Source organism: Python bivittatus, unplaced genomic scaffold (genome assembly GCF_059951505.1).
Source record: "Python bivittatus isolate LINGU-HERP-01145 unplaced genomic scaffold, Pbiv_v1 ctg000480_np1212, whole genome shotgun sequence".
NCBI classification, from domain to species: domain Eukaryota; kingdom Metazoa; phylum Chordata; class Lepidosauria; order Squamata; family Pythonidae; genus Python; species Python bivittatus.
In genome coordinates this window covers 74258031-74274304 of record NW_028277075.1, presented here as the reverse complement: position 1 = coordinate 74274304, position 16274 = coordinate 74258031, and the positions used below count along the sequence as shown (strand labels likewise).

The 16274-nt window shown below is 34.8% G+C and overlaps 1 protein-coding gene across 1 annotated transcript in view; it reads right to left on the bottom strand.

Moving 5' to 3' along the window:
• Positions 1 to 84: 84 nt before the first annotated feature.
• AGBL2 (AGBL carboxypeptidase 2) overlaps positions 85 to 16274 on the bottom strand; it is a 45157-nt gene continuing 28967 nt past the window's right edge. Inside the window, exons 13-18 of the mRNA XM_088146321.1 lie at positions 12114 to 12230; positions 8664 to 8763; positions 5608 to 5712; positions 4398 to 4592; positions 4009 to 4051; positions 85 to 2729 (exon numbers count right to left, since the gene is read on the bottom strand). Coding sequence (XP_088002447.1) covers positions 2396 to 2729; positions 4009 to 4051; positions 4398 to 4592; positions 5608 to 5712; positions 8664 to 8763; positions 12114 to 12230 — 894 coding nt within the window. The 3' untranslated portion in view covers positions 85 to 2395. The remainder of the gene's footprint in view (positions 2730 to 4008; positions 4052 to 4397; positions 4593 to 5607; positions 5713 to 8663; positions 8764 to 12113; positions 12231 to 16274) is intronic.

Here is a 16274-nt window from a genome sequence, read left to right as displayed (position 1 = left end):
ATCTATAAATGAGGACATCTGGAACTACAACAAATGATTACACAAGTTACATACCATGTGAGAATGCAAAGATTTTATTTTACAACAATGAATAGTCTCCATTTTTAAAAAAAATCAGGAAAGTGCCTAATAATACAGTTTCCTGGATTTTATTAATTAATAGGGGGTATACATCACATAGAGGAAGTACTGAATGAAACGTGCATCCCAGGATCCAAGTACAGTACTAAAAATGGAAGTGGGGAGGAATGCTCTAAAATGTGCACCAAAAGAAGTCAGGAGAGCTGCTTTTCACTAAGGACAATGAATGCATACTGACTAGCACTGGGAGGAAGATACACACTGATTTGAACAAACAATTGAGTAAACATTCATAAAATAGCAAGATACATTCAAGGGACTCACAATGAGTTTTATCAATTTTAAGTTCATGAGAACAAAAACAGTCACTGCATTCTAGCCCTCCACAACCCATGCTGCTTTGCAGAGCTGCCTTGACTCTCATCACTGGAACAAAGCAGTGCTACAACCTGGAAAAGTAAGGGACTCTGCTCTGACATCTCCAGTTAGTGTCAGGGAGGACTGTTCACTTTGCCAAGCCACTTCGTTTTGATAGAAATGTCTTCTTGCATTTCCACCAAGACCAATGAAGTGGCTGCTTTGATGCAGTGCAGTGCAGAAGCAGGATCTTTAATTCTGCTCAGCCCATGTGAAAGTGAGAGACACAGGATTTCTATAATTTATGCATATTTTGTTCATTAATACATTTCAAATTCAAATAAGCGTTTTTCCTTATTAAAATGGTGAAATCTATAATTTTAGTGCTATTTACCATTAAAGACTGAGCATAACCAGTCTTTTTTAGAAAATAAATTGGTTTTTAATTAAGATATGATTAAAAACTTTGTTTTTGAAAAAATCCTAGAAAACATTTCTAAAAATAGCCATTTTGTCAACAGAAAAAAATACTCAAGGAAGCCAAATTTAATCAGGTGCTTAGGTTCTTTGTGTGAATTTACTTAAATTTGGCCCATAAATCTTTCATGTCTTTTGGTTGCCATTACATTGTTTTTCAGTGAAACATATAAAATGACTGTTAGTCCAGGCTTATTATCTAAACTTCCTTAATCAGTAATGTGAAAGATACAAAGTAATACAATACTTCTGATACATTCATACATTCATGTACTTTTCAATACTTCTAATTTGTCAATTAAGTTGTATAGTTTCTTAGTAACAGAACAAAACCCAATGTGAACAAGGTTGAAAATCTGTCCGCCTTTGTAAGTTACATACAAACTTCATTAATTTTATACCAAATCCATTACCAAATGATAAAAGTTCTGATACATGGCTTCATCAGTAGATATTCCACCAAATAGTTAGTTATGGGTTAAAATTATTGTATGTCTAGTAAATATACTTTAACTGATAACTATTTAGTTTTGCCTGACTTTTAGAACATAAACATTATTTTGATCTTTACAGGTTTTTTTTTAAACCTGCATCCTCAGCACACATTTATGTACTCTAATGTACACACAAGTTTTATTTTTTTATTATGAGCTAAGAGTAATAAGAGACCCCAAGTCTGGTCAGAATTATCCTAAGAATGGGAGAGTGATAAGGTGACCCAAAGGATAAAAATGCAGTAACAGTTCTGCTTGCTTTTTTCTCTCTCTACTTTGTACCAGTAAACAGGTGTGCTCTTATAACAATAAATTCATTCCATAAAATTACAGTCCTTCATCGTAAAAGGAAAACCTTGTGTATACATTAGATAGGCATAATCTTTTTTCTACTAGAAAAGAGTTGAGTGACATTCTGCTGCAGGTGAGGAAGTCTCCTAAACCAACATTTGCTGAGGTAACATGAGTTCAGTAGTGGAAGAGATACTTGCAAGGAGAATCAAGAAGAAGGAAGAGCACTTAACTCTTCCTGTGTTCACTGAATTTGTTCTAAATCCATGCATCGATTTTCCCTTGAGCTGATTTTGCATCTCACTGGGGAGCAAATTATTAAAAATAATCAAGAGGGCATGAAAAAGGCAGAAACTTCTAGTAGGTTCATTAGGCTTCCCACTGGCAATTCTCCTTTGCCTCACAGATCTCCCTCCACACATAGCTCTCTATATTTCTTATCAGGAAAACAAATAGGTGGGAAATCTGTATGCAGCCTGTGTTAAGCTATCTTAAGATATTAATGAACAAAGAAAACCTCTGCCCTTCAGAACAGTTTGCTATTAATCTGTGAAAATAAGATAATTTACTGTCTTCTTAATCAAGTTCTCATTCACCAAAGATGTGCAGCAGTCTTTGCATTAAAGTCTTGTAACAAATGGTCAGAACAGGAGAGTGCCTGCTTTCCTATTGACCAGTTGTTAACTCAGTGTAGGTTATTCAAAGTTCATGGTTTCATGGGAGGAGACACATTCCTTGCACGCAAACTTGATATTTGGAATAACTTCTCTTCTATTTTGTGATGAATGTTTTTGACCAGTTGCTTTCTGTACTCCCTTGGCTTTGGCACAGTATTCCTTCTCTGTCTTCAGAAGTATGTGGTCAATTTGGAAAGGCTTCCATATGAATTCTCGGTGAGGAAGAACCTGTGACCTGCTTTGGCCCAAGTGCCACATAGGTCTGTTGCCTAATATATTCTGAGATTTCAAGGACAGACTTCGACGTAGCATTGAAGTCACAGACGGCAGTTCAGGATTCCACCACATGGACCTAAACAGGAAGAGGGTGTGTGTTAAAACATAAGTAAGAAAGAGTACACAATAATGTTTTCAAACAGATGGCTCCTAGTACTACCAATCAAAATACACTTTGCAGTTATTCCATCTTTTCCTCCTCAGTGGATTTTTTGAAAAAAAGGGTAGAACAATTGCTTGCCACATCTCCTCCACCTTTTTGAAGTACAGGCTCAAGGGGATTCCAGTTTCCTCATAGAAACAATGCAGTACTGATGGCTGGAAAGTTTAATGATTTTCCTTCATAAAGTTTTCCTGATCAAAATCCTTTCCACTAATTAAGGCTTGCCCTTAGGGAGAAATATAGTTAATCACTTTTCCCTCTGGAGAGTGTAGGATTTTGGTAAAGAAAATAGTGAGGGAATGGTAGAAAGAGGTAAATACGTTTCCTAGCACAACTGCTGGGAATTTTTTTTTTTTTTTTAATTCAGAAGCTCAGTAATTATTCTAAAGGGATATATACTACTAGCAGAAGGACAGCATAGAAAACCACCACTAGAAAGAATTGTGTAGCTCCTTAGCGGATTTTCTGTAGAAAGAAAGAGGCAAAGCAGTACTGTAGAATGGATATGGAAGCTGATGTTTAGGAGTTAAATTTTTTTGCATTATGGGTTTTATTAATATGTTTATTACAAAAATTATTGTATTTAATTTTCATTGTATCTTGGCCAAGAGTCAGCTGCATAGCATATTCCCAAACTATGTGCACTTTAGCCTATGGGATAATATTGTGGGACGCTAATCCTGAACTGACTTAACTGGTTTTTTCCACCCAAATAGCTGGGAGTTGTCTTCTCTGGTTTGGGGAGATTAACTCAATGGATATTGTCTGTATGTCTTCTATCCCTCAATGTACATATTGTCCTCTCAGATCATAACAGCTTGTTCCCCACACTTTTCCAAAAGTCTGCAGGCTCTGCAAGGAAGAAGAATGAATAGCTATGGAGGAGTGTGCCCAGATGGGAGGGTCCATGTGGTATGGGCATGTTTCATGTTTAAGTGCAAGTGAGGAAAGGACCAAAGAATCTGATGAACAGCAGTGGTTACTGTACACCAACAGCATTCCTATTTAAACCTAAATATCTAACTTCAAACACACACATCAAACACGGCTGAATGGGGCACTACATCAGGACAATATTAATTTTAAAAAATGCTTTAACTGTCTGAGAATTAAACCTCAGTGTGTGAGGCATACACAAGTGCCATTTCACTAAGCTATCATGATGAGTCCAGGAGTTGTGAAATAGGGATACCTGTACCGTTTGACTCCACGGCAGGATGATGGAACAGAGGTACCTATAGAGAAACAAACATACATTTTGGAAAAATATTTGCAAAATCATAAAGTAATAGCAGTAATGCATTTCTTGCTAAGAGATTTTTTTCTATATAGATGATATGGAGACATTGTTTATGATGCACCAGTTTTTGCTCTTACATAGCCTATGATACAGAACTGGTGACTGAGTGGCATTTCAATTATTAACAAATGCTCACGCTTTATTCCAAACTTTGTATGTTTTTTTTTAATCTGTCAAAATCTCTTCTTATAATTAGCCACACTTACAGTAGTACTTATCTCATCTCTGACATGCACCACAAAATTTGCCAGTCTTTTAGCCAGTCACTCAGCTTCTCATACCTGCATTCTGTTTCGCATTAAGTTCTCCTTTGGAATGCATATAAAATGGAGATGGATGCTGTTTGATGGCCGATGTTGTGAAGCTGTGTCGTTGTATTGGTGATAGTGGAATCGGGGATATCAGGAGGGGGTCGGGATTCTTGATCCTGAACTCACATTCAGTCAGGGGGACGATCTGTTTACCTATAGAAAGCTCTATACAGCAGATATTTTGTGGAAGGCACGTATCAATTGAAAATGTCTATCCTTTCTGCAGTCAGAAACTTCAAACACACACATCAAACACAGCTGAATGGGGCACTACATCAGGACAATATTAATTTTAAAAAGTGCTTTAACTGTCTGAGAATTAAACTTCAGTGTGTGAGGCATACACAAGTGCCATTTCACTAAGCTATGTGCTTAAAATCTCAAAAATCTCTAAAATATCCTCTTCTGCAATCAGAAAACCTCTACCAATTCACTTTAATATATTACAAATGAAATACATCTGCATAGATATTCAGTGGTTCAACACAATGCAGCAAAGCCTTTTTGTAAGATCTGAACGGTGTTACCCAGTTAGCGGTCTCAAGAGGCTGATATTTCACCACTTTCTTGCTCTGATTTGTCACAGGTAAAAAGTGATACTGAGTAAAGTCGATATTCAGTATCAACCACATTCAACATTATCTCATGCCCAAAGTTTACAAGGAATATCTCATCTCTACAATTAAATCCATGAATCATATCATGGTACTCTCCCTGGATTAGTCTGAGTATGGTTTGAGGTCATACAATTTCAAATATGTTTATAGAAACTCTATTTTGAACAGGTAGAAGAGAGCTTCAAGACAGGACCAGGCACATTATGCTGTGATTACTGAGTGCTCTTGAACAGTAATAGTCACTCCATCTTGAAATGTGTGGAAGCAATTTTGAAAATGATATATTATATGAAAGGCTGGGAAGGGACTATGAACAGTTTCTTTTCAATATTAAACCAACTACTAGGCTAGAACATGGTTGCAATGTGATAGTTTATTACTTATTAGTATGAGACTAAGAGGTACAAGCATAAATTAATAAGATAAAGATGTTGAAACAGGGAATTATAATAGTAGTCATAATCTCACATAAGCAATGAAGGAATTTTTCCACAATACATGTGCTGTGTTAATAGCTGGATATTGCATTCCCTGGCCTACTTAACAGTAAATAAATGCCTTACCTTGACACTTTTGACAGTTACTTAAGTCTTCTCCCTGAAAAAATGAAGCGACTGAATGATCCAGTTCTTGACCCTGTATCAGAAAAATGTATATGCTCACCCAGTCTCTGCTTTTCTTATATATTTGCTGATATTCTATGAATGAACATTACTTCTACTCTATCAAGCACATCCTGTAACTCACCCTAAACTTGCCTTTACTGGTCACTTAAATGCTGAAATTATAGAAAGTTTGAGATAGCATTTGCAATGTTAACATTTGATCCAACATTTTAGACATGTACAGTCAGATACAAATATATTTATATGCCACTTATACAGATCCAAATTAAGCAGGATTCATTTTGCTTTTTTGTTTATTTCTGAGTTTTAAAGTTTTTGTTTTGTTTTGTTCTTCTTGTTTTTCATTTTCAATGGCTTGTTGGTGTCTCTCTCTAAATTTGGGCTAAACCTGCTTCTAAACACTTCATTTTTAAATTGGGGATTTCTGGATCCAACCCAACTATTGTTTAAGAAACAATAAATTGACATGGACATATATCAACTTATTATTTTACTTATACCAACTTTTTTATTCTCGGCCACATAATGTGGTAAACCAATGGGTTAAAGCAAAACTTCAGTGATTAGTGGCTAAAATCATACCATACAGAAACAGACAATCTTTCTCAAAAGCTAGGAAACAGACTACAGATAACAAGTACAGACAGAAAATAACAAAACATGCTTCCTTATATGCTACTATGATTTCAAAAATGAAAAAGCAAATTACAGAATTCTTAAACTGAAATGGGAATATAAGACTAACAATCAGGTAGTCACTTTTTAGGATTAAATAGCTCTAGATCATTCAGTTATTCAGATACCATATTTCTGGCATTTTTAAAAGAATTAAATATAATGAGAAATGGAAATTATGATCTCACTGTGATCAGGTTCACATATATCATTCTAAATCATAATATAGTTTGGTTTCAGCTTAATCTATACAGTAATGTGGATCCAGCTAATTCTAGTCTAGTAAATATACTATCATTAAGAAAATCATGTTTAATGTAATGTGTGAACCTAACCAGAGTCAGGAAACTTGACTGCTGACAAGGTCATACAGTTATTTTGAGAACCAAATTTCTCATTGATCTATTAGTAATACATTTCATTTTGTTATTTTATATATATACATACGTAAGAATGCATAAAAGAGAAAATTATTTTAAAAAAATAGAGTCACTATAATTAGTGAATGATTCAAAAGATAATCTGCTAAGAATTTATTTCCAGTCACCAAATTTACTTACAAAGTGCAAAGAGTCTCCTATATAGAGTACAATTTTAAACTTAGGTACTACAGATGAGTCCATTTAATTTAGACCTTCTTGCTCCTGTGTAAAGTTGCACAGGATTGTGTCACATAGATTTGTCTTCTTATACTGTAAAGAGGAAGAATTACTTGCATGGGACCCCTGGAAACAAATGTAACTTTAAAGGTAAAATGCAAGTAATATCAATCAAAAGATACTGTGTAACAATTGATTCTTTCCTCATTTATTTTTTTTTAAAACTTGATAGATAGAAAAAAAGTAAAAGAAGCTGACTAAGAAAACAGCCTTCCCTCCTACAAAATTCTATGTCTGCGGCAGAGTAAGTGCATAATAAAGAACTTTTCTGGAAGCACTAATTGACAACATTCTCGAATATAGATTTAAGTATATAGATTCTTTGAGATGCATAGAAATAGTTGATAAACAATTTAACTTATGTTAGAAGAGCAACTAAAATAAAAATCAAAGCAAAATATTTTTAAAACTGTTAAAATAAGTTTGCATAATATCTTTGTCATATTAAAAAAAAAAGCTGCCCATGTGTATATCCAGAGCACTTATTTTTCTCAAGCTTCCATTTTAGATAACTAATAAACATGACTTTTGGGGTTTACAAGCTTTGCTTATGAATTTGTGTTCATTCTATTCAGTCCCAAAATTAAACTGCAACCTTGAGAAGACTGTTATAGATCTGAAACTTAAGTCATTACTTTTCTCAGCAACCTAGTTGAAGTGTACTTCTATATGAACATTATACTTCTGTGTATACCCATCTAGTATTGATACTATATATGTATATTTATGGCATGTATATATGTTGAGATCTTTATTTTTATATAAATAAAGCATTTTTTAACTTATAGTCTGCAATTAGTCTCTACAGACTTCCATTGTAAAGATCTTTACATCAGCTTCTCCCACTAGGGTAATTAGCCAGGAAATCTCATCTAACTTTATTAGGTGCTTACGTTTACTTGTCCGTCTGACCTTATCTATTGGCTGGGTATACATTCTCTTCACCACCAGATGATCTAGTGAATGCACTAATTTGCACATTAATGATGGCTGACCTATTTCTTATGAAGGTTATCTAGATCTAGAAAACTATTGACCCCAAACTGACTAATGTATAATATTAGCATTTTTCCAAACCATTAGTTAGGCAATCTTCTGCTTGGCACTTTATTCTCATCAGGCTTCCTCAGGAAGATAAACTTTCATACAAAGACTTCTCTTACATGCTACACTCACACCAGTTTTTCATCTTACTCTTTAGAAAAAACAATGTCATTTTTCTCAGGATAATACTTGATCTTTAAATAATCTTTGAAGTATTTATTATCTAAAGTAAATCCTTGGAAAATTTAAACCCCACTCAAACCCCACAAATGTTTTTAGAATTTCAAACATTAGTATCAATTGTGTTGGCAATATTGTATTGGCAATAAAACAATTAATCTCTACAGTGAATATTGCACACTTAACAAGAGAAGATGTTAATGATTCAACACTATGCCCATTTAAACATTTCCTAAACTATTTTTTCAAACAGGTATTTCCAGCACATTGATTTGTCTTATAAATTCAGGGATGACGAGTTTTCCAGATTAGCTGACTAAGATTATAGCTGGTATACTTAAGACTCTTCCCAATTTTGTCTGAAAAGCACTGAGCATATTGTGTACAATTACTGAAGATTATATTCCACAAATCAACCTGACATACAGAGACTACTCAATTTAAATTGCTTGGTCTTCTGTTGGGAAATGCTGTATCTCCGTGATTTCTTGGAAAGTCTATGATGCTTTTCAGGGCTTGGAGCAATTGTGTTTTCCTAGAGGAATTTAATAAAGAGAGCGTATCTTGGCTCACTTTTAAAATATAGTGAGATAAAAAGCAGAACTGGAGAGCTGAGCAAAATCTCTCAGTAGAGCACCCTAATTTCACTGAACAGGAAAAGCAGAGGGAAGTCCAGAAATCCAGTGCAGAAAGGTAGCCACACTGAGAACATCAGAATTCAACGCAAGACAATTACCACACAATAGAATTCTTAATAGATCATGAAGCTATAAAAGTGCATGATGATAACATATGACAAAAGATAAATATTTATGACTACAGTATCATCTCATTAGAAACATAAACGTGGCTTCTGGAAAAAAAAATTTACAAAACAACTAAATTATAGAACAGCGGGATATGAGGAATTTTATTGATTTAAGGTACCTGGCCTGTTAGAGAGCTTCAAATAAACCCACTACTAGTTGCTCAGAAATGCCCAGGAAATGTCATTTCATGGATTAGTTATTCATTCACAAGAACAGGATGGTTTACCAACATCAGATTATAGGACAGATTTACCTAGGCCTGATACTGTTGGGATTCGTTGGAGTGACAAGAATAGAAAAAAATCATGTTTTGTGGGCATAAATGTTTATATTGACTTAAATGAAAGAGTCTCAAAGTTGGGCTAGAGTGGCTACTTATAGTTTGCCAAAAAAGAAGAAATGAACCCAGATTTATATTTAATACTGTAAATCAACTTAATCCTGTCCATTAAGTCAGGATGAGTCACAAAGGATAGAAGAAGATTCACAGATAATAACACCCCATTTGGTGAAGTAGCAGTGTGGAAAAGATGGTTATCTCTCCAAAGAAAGGCACATATCAATCCTAAGCAAGGTTAAAAAAACAAACAAAAAGACATTCCTGAAACATGGACTGTTGTAGAAAACTGGCTTGTAGTTATACTATCGTTGCTCTTCTGTTGTAAGATAGAAAGAGAACTGTAAGGGGTGCTGCCATTTTTCTATGTGTGCATCTCACTACTATCCATCTGCTCCAATGGATGTGACTGCTGTGGGTAATACATATGTATCTAGTCTTTTAAGGCGTGGCAGAAGTGGTGGAGGAGTTTCTGTAGCAATTAGCATCTTCCCAGGCTCCAGTGAAGCTCAGTACCATGGTACTGCCATTTGGTAGGCTAGTTAATTTAAAGTGTTCCCAAAATGTCAGGAAAAAAGTGCTCTGTCCTATTTAGTGTAGAAGCGCTTTGGAAAAAGTGAAGTTAGGTCAGAGCATCATATTAAACTAAATGGACAGATAGTCTGACTCACAGAATTGCATATTCAGCTAAATGCATCAAATAAAATTAATGGACAAGTCAGTATCAAAACAAGATTATTTCTCCCATGAAAATATTGCTATGTTGAAATCCAACTTGCAAGCTTAATTTGTTTTCAAAGGCATATCTCTCTCCTTTATAATAAGCTGCACCCTAACATTATAAAGCTGAAGCCTTAACATAACAATTATTATTGTATATATATATCTTTAATAAATGTTGAAAAATTATTATTTCAAACCTGTGTAAATCATTATAATTGTGCAGTGAAATATGCTTTAAAAATAACTTATATCATGGGTTTCTGGAATAGCAAAACTGTCAAGATCATTTATTAATTCGTTATTTCATCACAAATTTCTTAACAAGCATTCCAATCATTTACTTGTCAAATCCTAAATAAATATATAACAGCTGCTTAACTGGGTTTTCCCTAGGCATACATATTAGGATGACCACTAAATGCAGCAAAGACTTATTCTGTATTTCTCTGGTTCCATCTAGAAGCAACTTCAATTTTTGCAGCTCCAATTTGGGAGCTTAGTTTTCCAAAGTGAACGTCACACCATCGTTAATCTCCTTATTCTTTCACCTAGAAAATGTCTCCCAAGTTGTTCCTGATATTCGTTTCCTAGCACTCCAAGCATTAACTGAAACAGCTGGGTTGTAATGATGTTCAGGCCTGCTTCATACAATATGAAGACAATATGGCTCATTCTCCTTGGGTTAGCATGTTGCATGAAACTTGCCATTATGGCTTGTAACTCGTCATTTATAGTTACTGTGGTCTGTGAACACCCATTTTATTGTGTTTATATGAACATATATGGCCTAACGTATATGAAGCCAGTGTCTACTACCGAGTGAATTATTCTGTGACTGGCTTTTCACACTGGACTATGTCTATTTTCTCCAGCATTGTGCCTCCAGAGATGTTGGGGCCCAGCCAATGTGGCCAACACCTGGGATTTCTGGGAATTCTAATTCAAATAAAGGGCATTGGGTTGGGGAAGACTGCATTAAGCCATAAGGTGATTTGTTTAGTTTTTGGTTAACCCTAAACCATGGCCAAGTAAACCAATGTTACCCAGATGTGGAAGCAGAGTCCTTCTTATGATAAAAGTTTAGGCAGGGAAAAAGAAAAAGATATTCTTGATATCAGGATAATCCTCTTAAATATCATCCTGTGCTTTGTGCCTTCCTCTTGCTATTTGGAATGCTTCAAAATGAATGATAGAATAATACATAGTTCTATGAAAATTCAGTTGTTGTTTTTAATCACAAACCCAGAAGGAGAAACACCATATATGCCCAGAGAATGATGGTCGAACTTTCATAAAATAATTGCTACACAATTCTCTAAAACATCTCATCGTACACCTACATACAGAAGGAAAACTATTGTATTTTTCCATGTATAAGATGATACTTTTTTCTAAAATTGTTACACTAAAAATTGAGGGTCTTATGCAAGGAAGTAAGCCGAGGAGAGAACCGCGCGGTTGCGAAACTGCCCATACTTAGTCTCTGCAAACAGGCTTCCTCCAAACACGAGCCTTATGTAACTGACGTCAGCTGATGCTGAACAAACCAATTGGAACACATCCGTTGGAGGTGGAGCGCGTGTAGACAGTGCGCAGATGCAACAGGGACCGGTAATGTCAGAGCATTCTGAGCCCATAAAGATGTCGGAAAATAAAAAAATAAATAAGCAAATGTCTTACTCTGCAAAATTCAAACTGAATGTAATCAGTTATGCAAAAGAGCATGGAAATAAAGCTGCAGAGAGACAGTTTGGACCTCCTCCCACTGAGTGTATCATGTAAATGTTGCCTAATTACTAAATAAAAATGTGTTCTGGTTTATCTTTAAAATATTGATTTCTTAATTTTGGGTTGGAAAAGTGGGGGTCGTCTTATACATGGGGTCGTCTTATTCATGGAAAAATACGGTAAGTATCACAACGCATTCCATTCTAATGTATTCTACTGGAAAACTTTTCTAGTTGACTAGCTCTGTCCAATAAAGCCACGTTTTACCCAATTTTATTTGCTTCTTACCAGAACTTTTTCCTTGTGCTTTAATGCATGGCTCAGGGCATATTTCTGATGCAAATCATTTCTTTCCTTCCTTGTTTGCAGATGTTTCTTCTTCTTTTTCTTCTTCTCATTATAATCCTCCAATAATTAAATATGTCAATTATCAAATTGTGAGAACTTAACCTATATCAAATCAGCTCAACCTTTACAAAACAGTGAATAAACTTTTGAATACATCAAACAAAGTGGTTAAAATATGTTTTGGGGTGGAATAGGAAAAACATAATTAAGGTTTTAGCTATGTCACCTCCAGGCTGAAATATGGGAATATTCTGAAAACATACAAATTGGTTCCTATGTTGTATAAAGATGTGTTAGTTTTTCCAAAGCTTGCTGGGATAAAGGAACAGGCAAGTAATTACTGGCCCCCCTTATTGAAATATAAAATTGTAAAAGTGTTACCAGCTAATGTTCAAATCAAATCTTCAAATATTCCTAAATATTATATCAATTTATAGATTGAAACTGCTCCATGGAAGTGAGGCTATAACCATATGCCCACTTAAAGTAAACCCTGCTGAATATCACAGTACTTCTGATTCAATATGCATAAGGGTGCAGAGTTATTATTCCATTATTATTACATAATGCTGCAATTCTCATTTATAAGTAGAATTCTTGGACTTTCACAGTGGTTTATCCTGGCTATGATGTGGACCAATCACATAGGCTATTTAGGATTTGAGCAAACTTTTTACCATCTACTTCAATATTATTTATTGAATTTATATCCTGACTCTGAGAGGACGAGCTTATAGGAGATCTGTCCTAAATTTTCTCCTTATGCCAACTGTTTGAGTTAGGTCTGTCTAAGAAAAAATAACTGGCCCCCAAATCCCCCAAGGAGTTCTGTAGTCAAGAGGGAACTTGAATCTGGGTCTATCTAGTCCAAGCCCAGCACTTTAGCCATGATATTATGTTGGTTCATTTATTTTGCTTCTTCGCTGTGAACAACTCTGTAATCTTAATCAGAAATACCGGTAAGCTGTTTTCTTTTCCCAATACTTTAACCACAAGAACTTTTTGCCTTGGAAATGCGTGCATTATTTTCACAGCCAAAGCAGACTCTGTGTGTGTGTGTGTGTGTGTGTGTGTGTGTGTGTCTGTCTGTCTGCCTGCCTGTCAGAAGCACCTAGTGGAGAATAGGTGCACAATCACTAGAGATTAAATTAATAATAAAATTTCCCTATGCCTTTTTTTTTTAAATTAGAACCTGAACACACTCATGGTGCTTTTGAAATGTAGGTATGTTCATGATGTCCCTTACACAGAAAAAGGGAAAGAAATTACCACCACACCCAAACATAAATGTCTAGCTTTTTTTTTTTAAAGCAACCTTTTTTTGCTATAGTGGGTATGAATATTCAGTGGGTATGAATGTACAGTAGAGAATTCGACAATATAATGTAATAATAAAACAATTTTGTACCACAAATCAATACTTGCATATCTTTAAAGTACCAATAGCATAGGTTGATTTACACTGGAGCCCCTTTTATTTCAGAAGCATGTCTAAGCCACCATTTTTTTCTAAATGCAAATTATGCTTGATAAAAAAAGATAGCAATAGACTACAGCAAATTATCCTGCCAAAATATTTGGAATGTGATCTTGTGCCACGTATCAACACATACTTTGGGAAAAGGAGGTAAGAGTTGGAAAAATCACACATTTTATAATTTGCATTTCTGGCATGAGCACAAGCCACGAGAGAATGCAACTGCAGAATAGATTTCAGACTACTGTTTCTTTCTTTTCAGTCAAGCAATCACATGTACTGCTCTGAATTTGTTTCTCTAATGGAGTTCAATTACTTCATAGTTTTATTTTCCATTGATGCTATTGTGCTGGGTTGCAGCTTTTCTAAGAAGCATGGTAACTGCAAGCACAGCTCCACCTTTACACAGGAATACAGCTTCAGAAATATATATTCTCCGACATTCACAGTTGTGGCTGCTCAGTTATATAATTATGCAATGAGAAATGGCTTCGGGGAAAAACAACAAGAAAAGTCATAGAAAATGTTATGAAACAGGCAAATAGTTTTAAAATTGTGTAACAAAAGTAGTTTGCGGGGGAAAAATACAATGCAAGGGAGAAATAGCACAAGAAGAAAGGTTGGGAAACTATGTGCCACCCATATAAGCCAGACATCAAAATATCAGATAAAGTGCTAATCTAAAATTGACTCCACATCTCCAATTGGCAATAAATTAATACAAAAGAATATAATCAAACGAACTCTAAAAACAGTGTGTATGACTAAGGCTGTAACCTGGTTCACTCAGTCTTATTGGAAAGTCTTATGTGAAAGCCTTGATTGACAAATACTGTACATGATCAACATGATCGGCATCTATGGGCCCATCTCATGATGGCCGTCTGATGATAGACTTGGAATGTAAGAAGAGTACATGGTAAAAAGCATGAATTAATGAAAAAAAAATAGAAACATAAATATGTTATGAACATAAAGGAAAAGAGAAGGATGTAATGCATCTAAATGAAGGTGTGGAGCTGATAAACACCTGCATGGAAATGAAGAAGTAGGTTTAATTATGAATGAAAAGGCTAAAATATCTGTCACAAAGTAAGTGCAACTTAGACTGCTGTGAGTGCATATGAAATTAGAAATTCCTAAATTTGTGAAAGTTGTATGTCCAGTGAATGGTGATAATGAAAGAGCCAGGAATGGGTTTTGGAAAAAGTATGCAACAGTCTGAATAAATGCAGTGCAGGGGAAAATATTGTTCTGTTGTTGATATGAATGGATGAGTGGGAACAAGATGAGAGAGTAAGAAAAAGTTATTGAGTTATTTGGAGACCAAGAATGGATAGGAATGGTGATGGTTTGATGAGTATCTGCTTAGAAAAAAGTCAATTTATTTTGAACATGTGCTTAAGCATATATATTCATGAGCACACATGGTAAAGAAATTAATCTAAAAACATGATTGATTTGATAGATTATGAGATAAGAGAAAAATTAGTGAAGGATACAAGAGTAATGAAAGGTTCTGAATGTGGGATAGACCATTTTTTAGTAAGGTCAAGTCTGGTCCTTGGGGGGAAAAAACTATATGAAGGAAAAGTCAAGTTACTGAAAGAAAACACAGTGAAAGTAGAACACCTCAGGAAGAGAACGAATAAGTCCTGTATGAAAAAGTATTAAAGGACAGATTAATCTCCCAGGAGAATGAGTGGAAAGTGGAATAAGAGAATGTGGAAAGTGCCAGGAATAAAGGGAAAAGAACTATGTTACAGAATGCCACAGAAGTATGAATACTTGATGAAATGATGAAGAAAAAGAGACTGTAGGGACAGCATGTTAGAGAATCATTGCTCCATAAATAAAGTGAAAGAAAGATATTGTATAATATATACATACAGAGAAAAATATAGTTGCAAAGAATGTAGTCTGAGACAGGAGAGAAGATTAAAAGAGAGAAAAAAGTTATCATTTCCATTACAATCACTTTTTTCTCTACCTCTTTTAATCTTCTCTGCTTTTAATCTTCTGAATTGTTTCAGAAATGAGTGAAAAGGACTAAATGAGAAATCTTCAGTGTGAATGGAATTAAGAATAAAAGTGATGAAATTATATTGGGATGAAATTGAGAGAAAGCAGAAAGAAATATTTCAGAGATTTGTACAGGAATTACATGATTAATTGAAGACTAGAATTGAAATGGATGCTATAAATGTTTTTGTCCAGGAAAAATGGATTGAAAAATAATTAATAAATGCTATAAACATGTTGAAAACAGTAAGACTGCAAGTATGCATTGTAACTGGAGAAATGCTAAAATATGGATGTGGTTTGCTTATAGAGGGGTATTTAAAATGTTTGTGAAAACTACTCCTGTGCCTGACATTTAGAATAATGTTATTGTTCCTATATACAAATGGAAAGGTAACAAGAGTGAATACAAAAACTCCAGGACTAATTTATTAAGTGTGGGTGGAAAAGTGTTTAGCATAATTCTAATGAGAGTAGAGAATACGAGAGATTATAAGGAATAACATTTAGGAAGTGCAGAGTGCCTTTATGCTGAGCCTCTGCAGACCAAATGGTGTGCAGACCAAATTTTTGCTGTTCAGCAGGTCATTGAAAAATATATG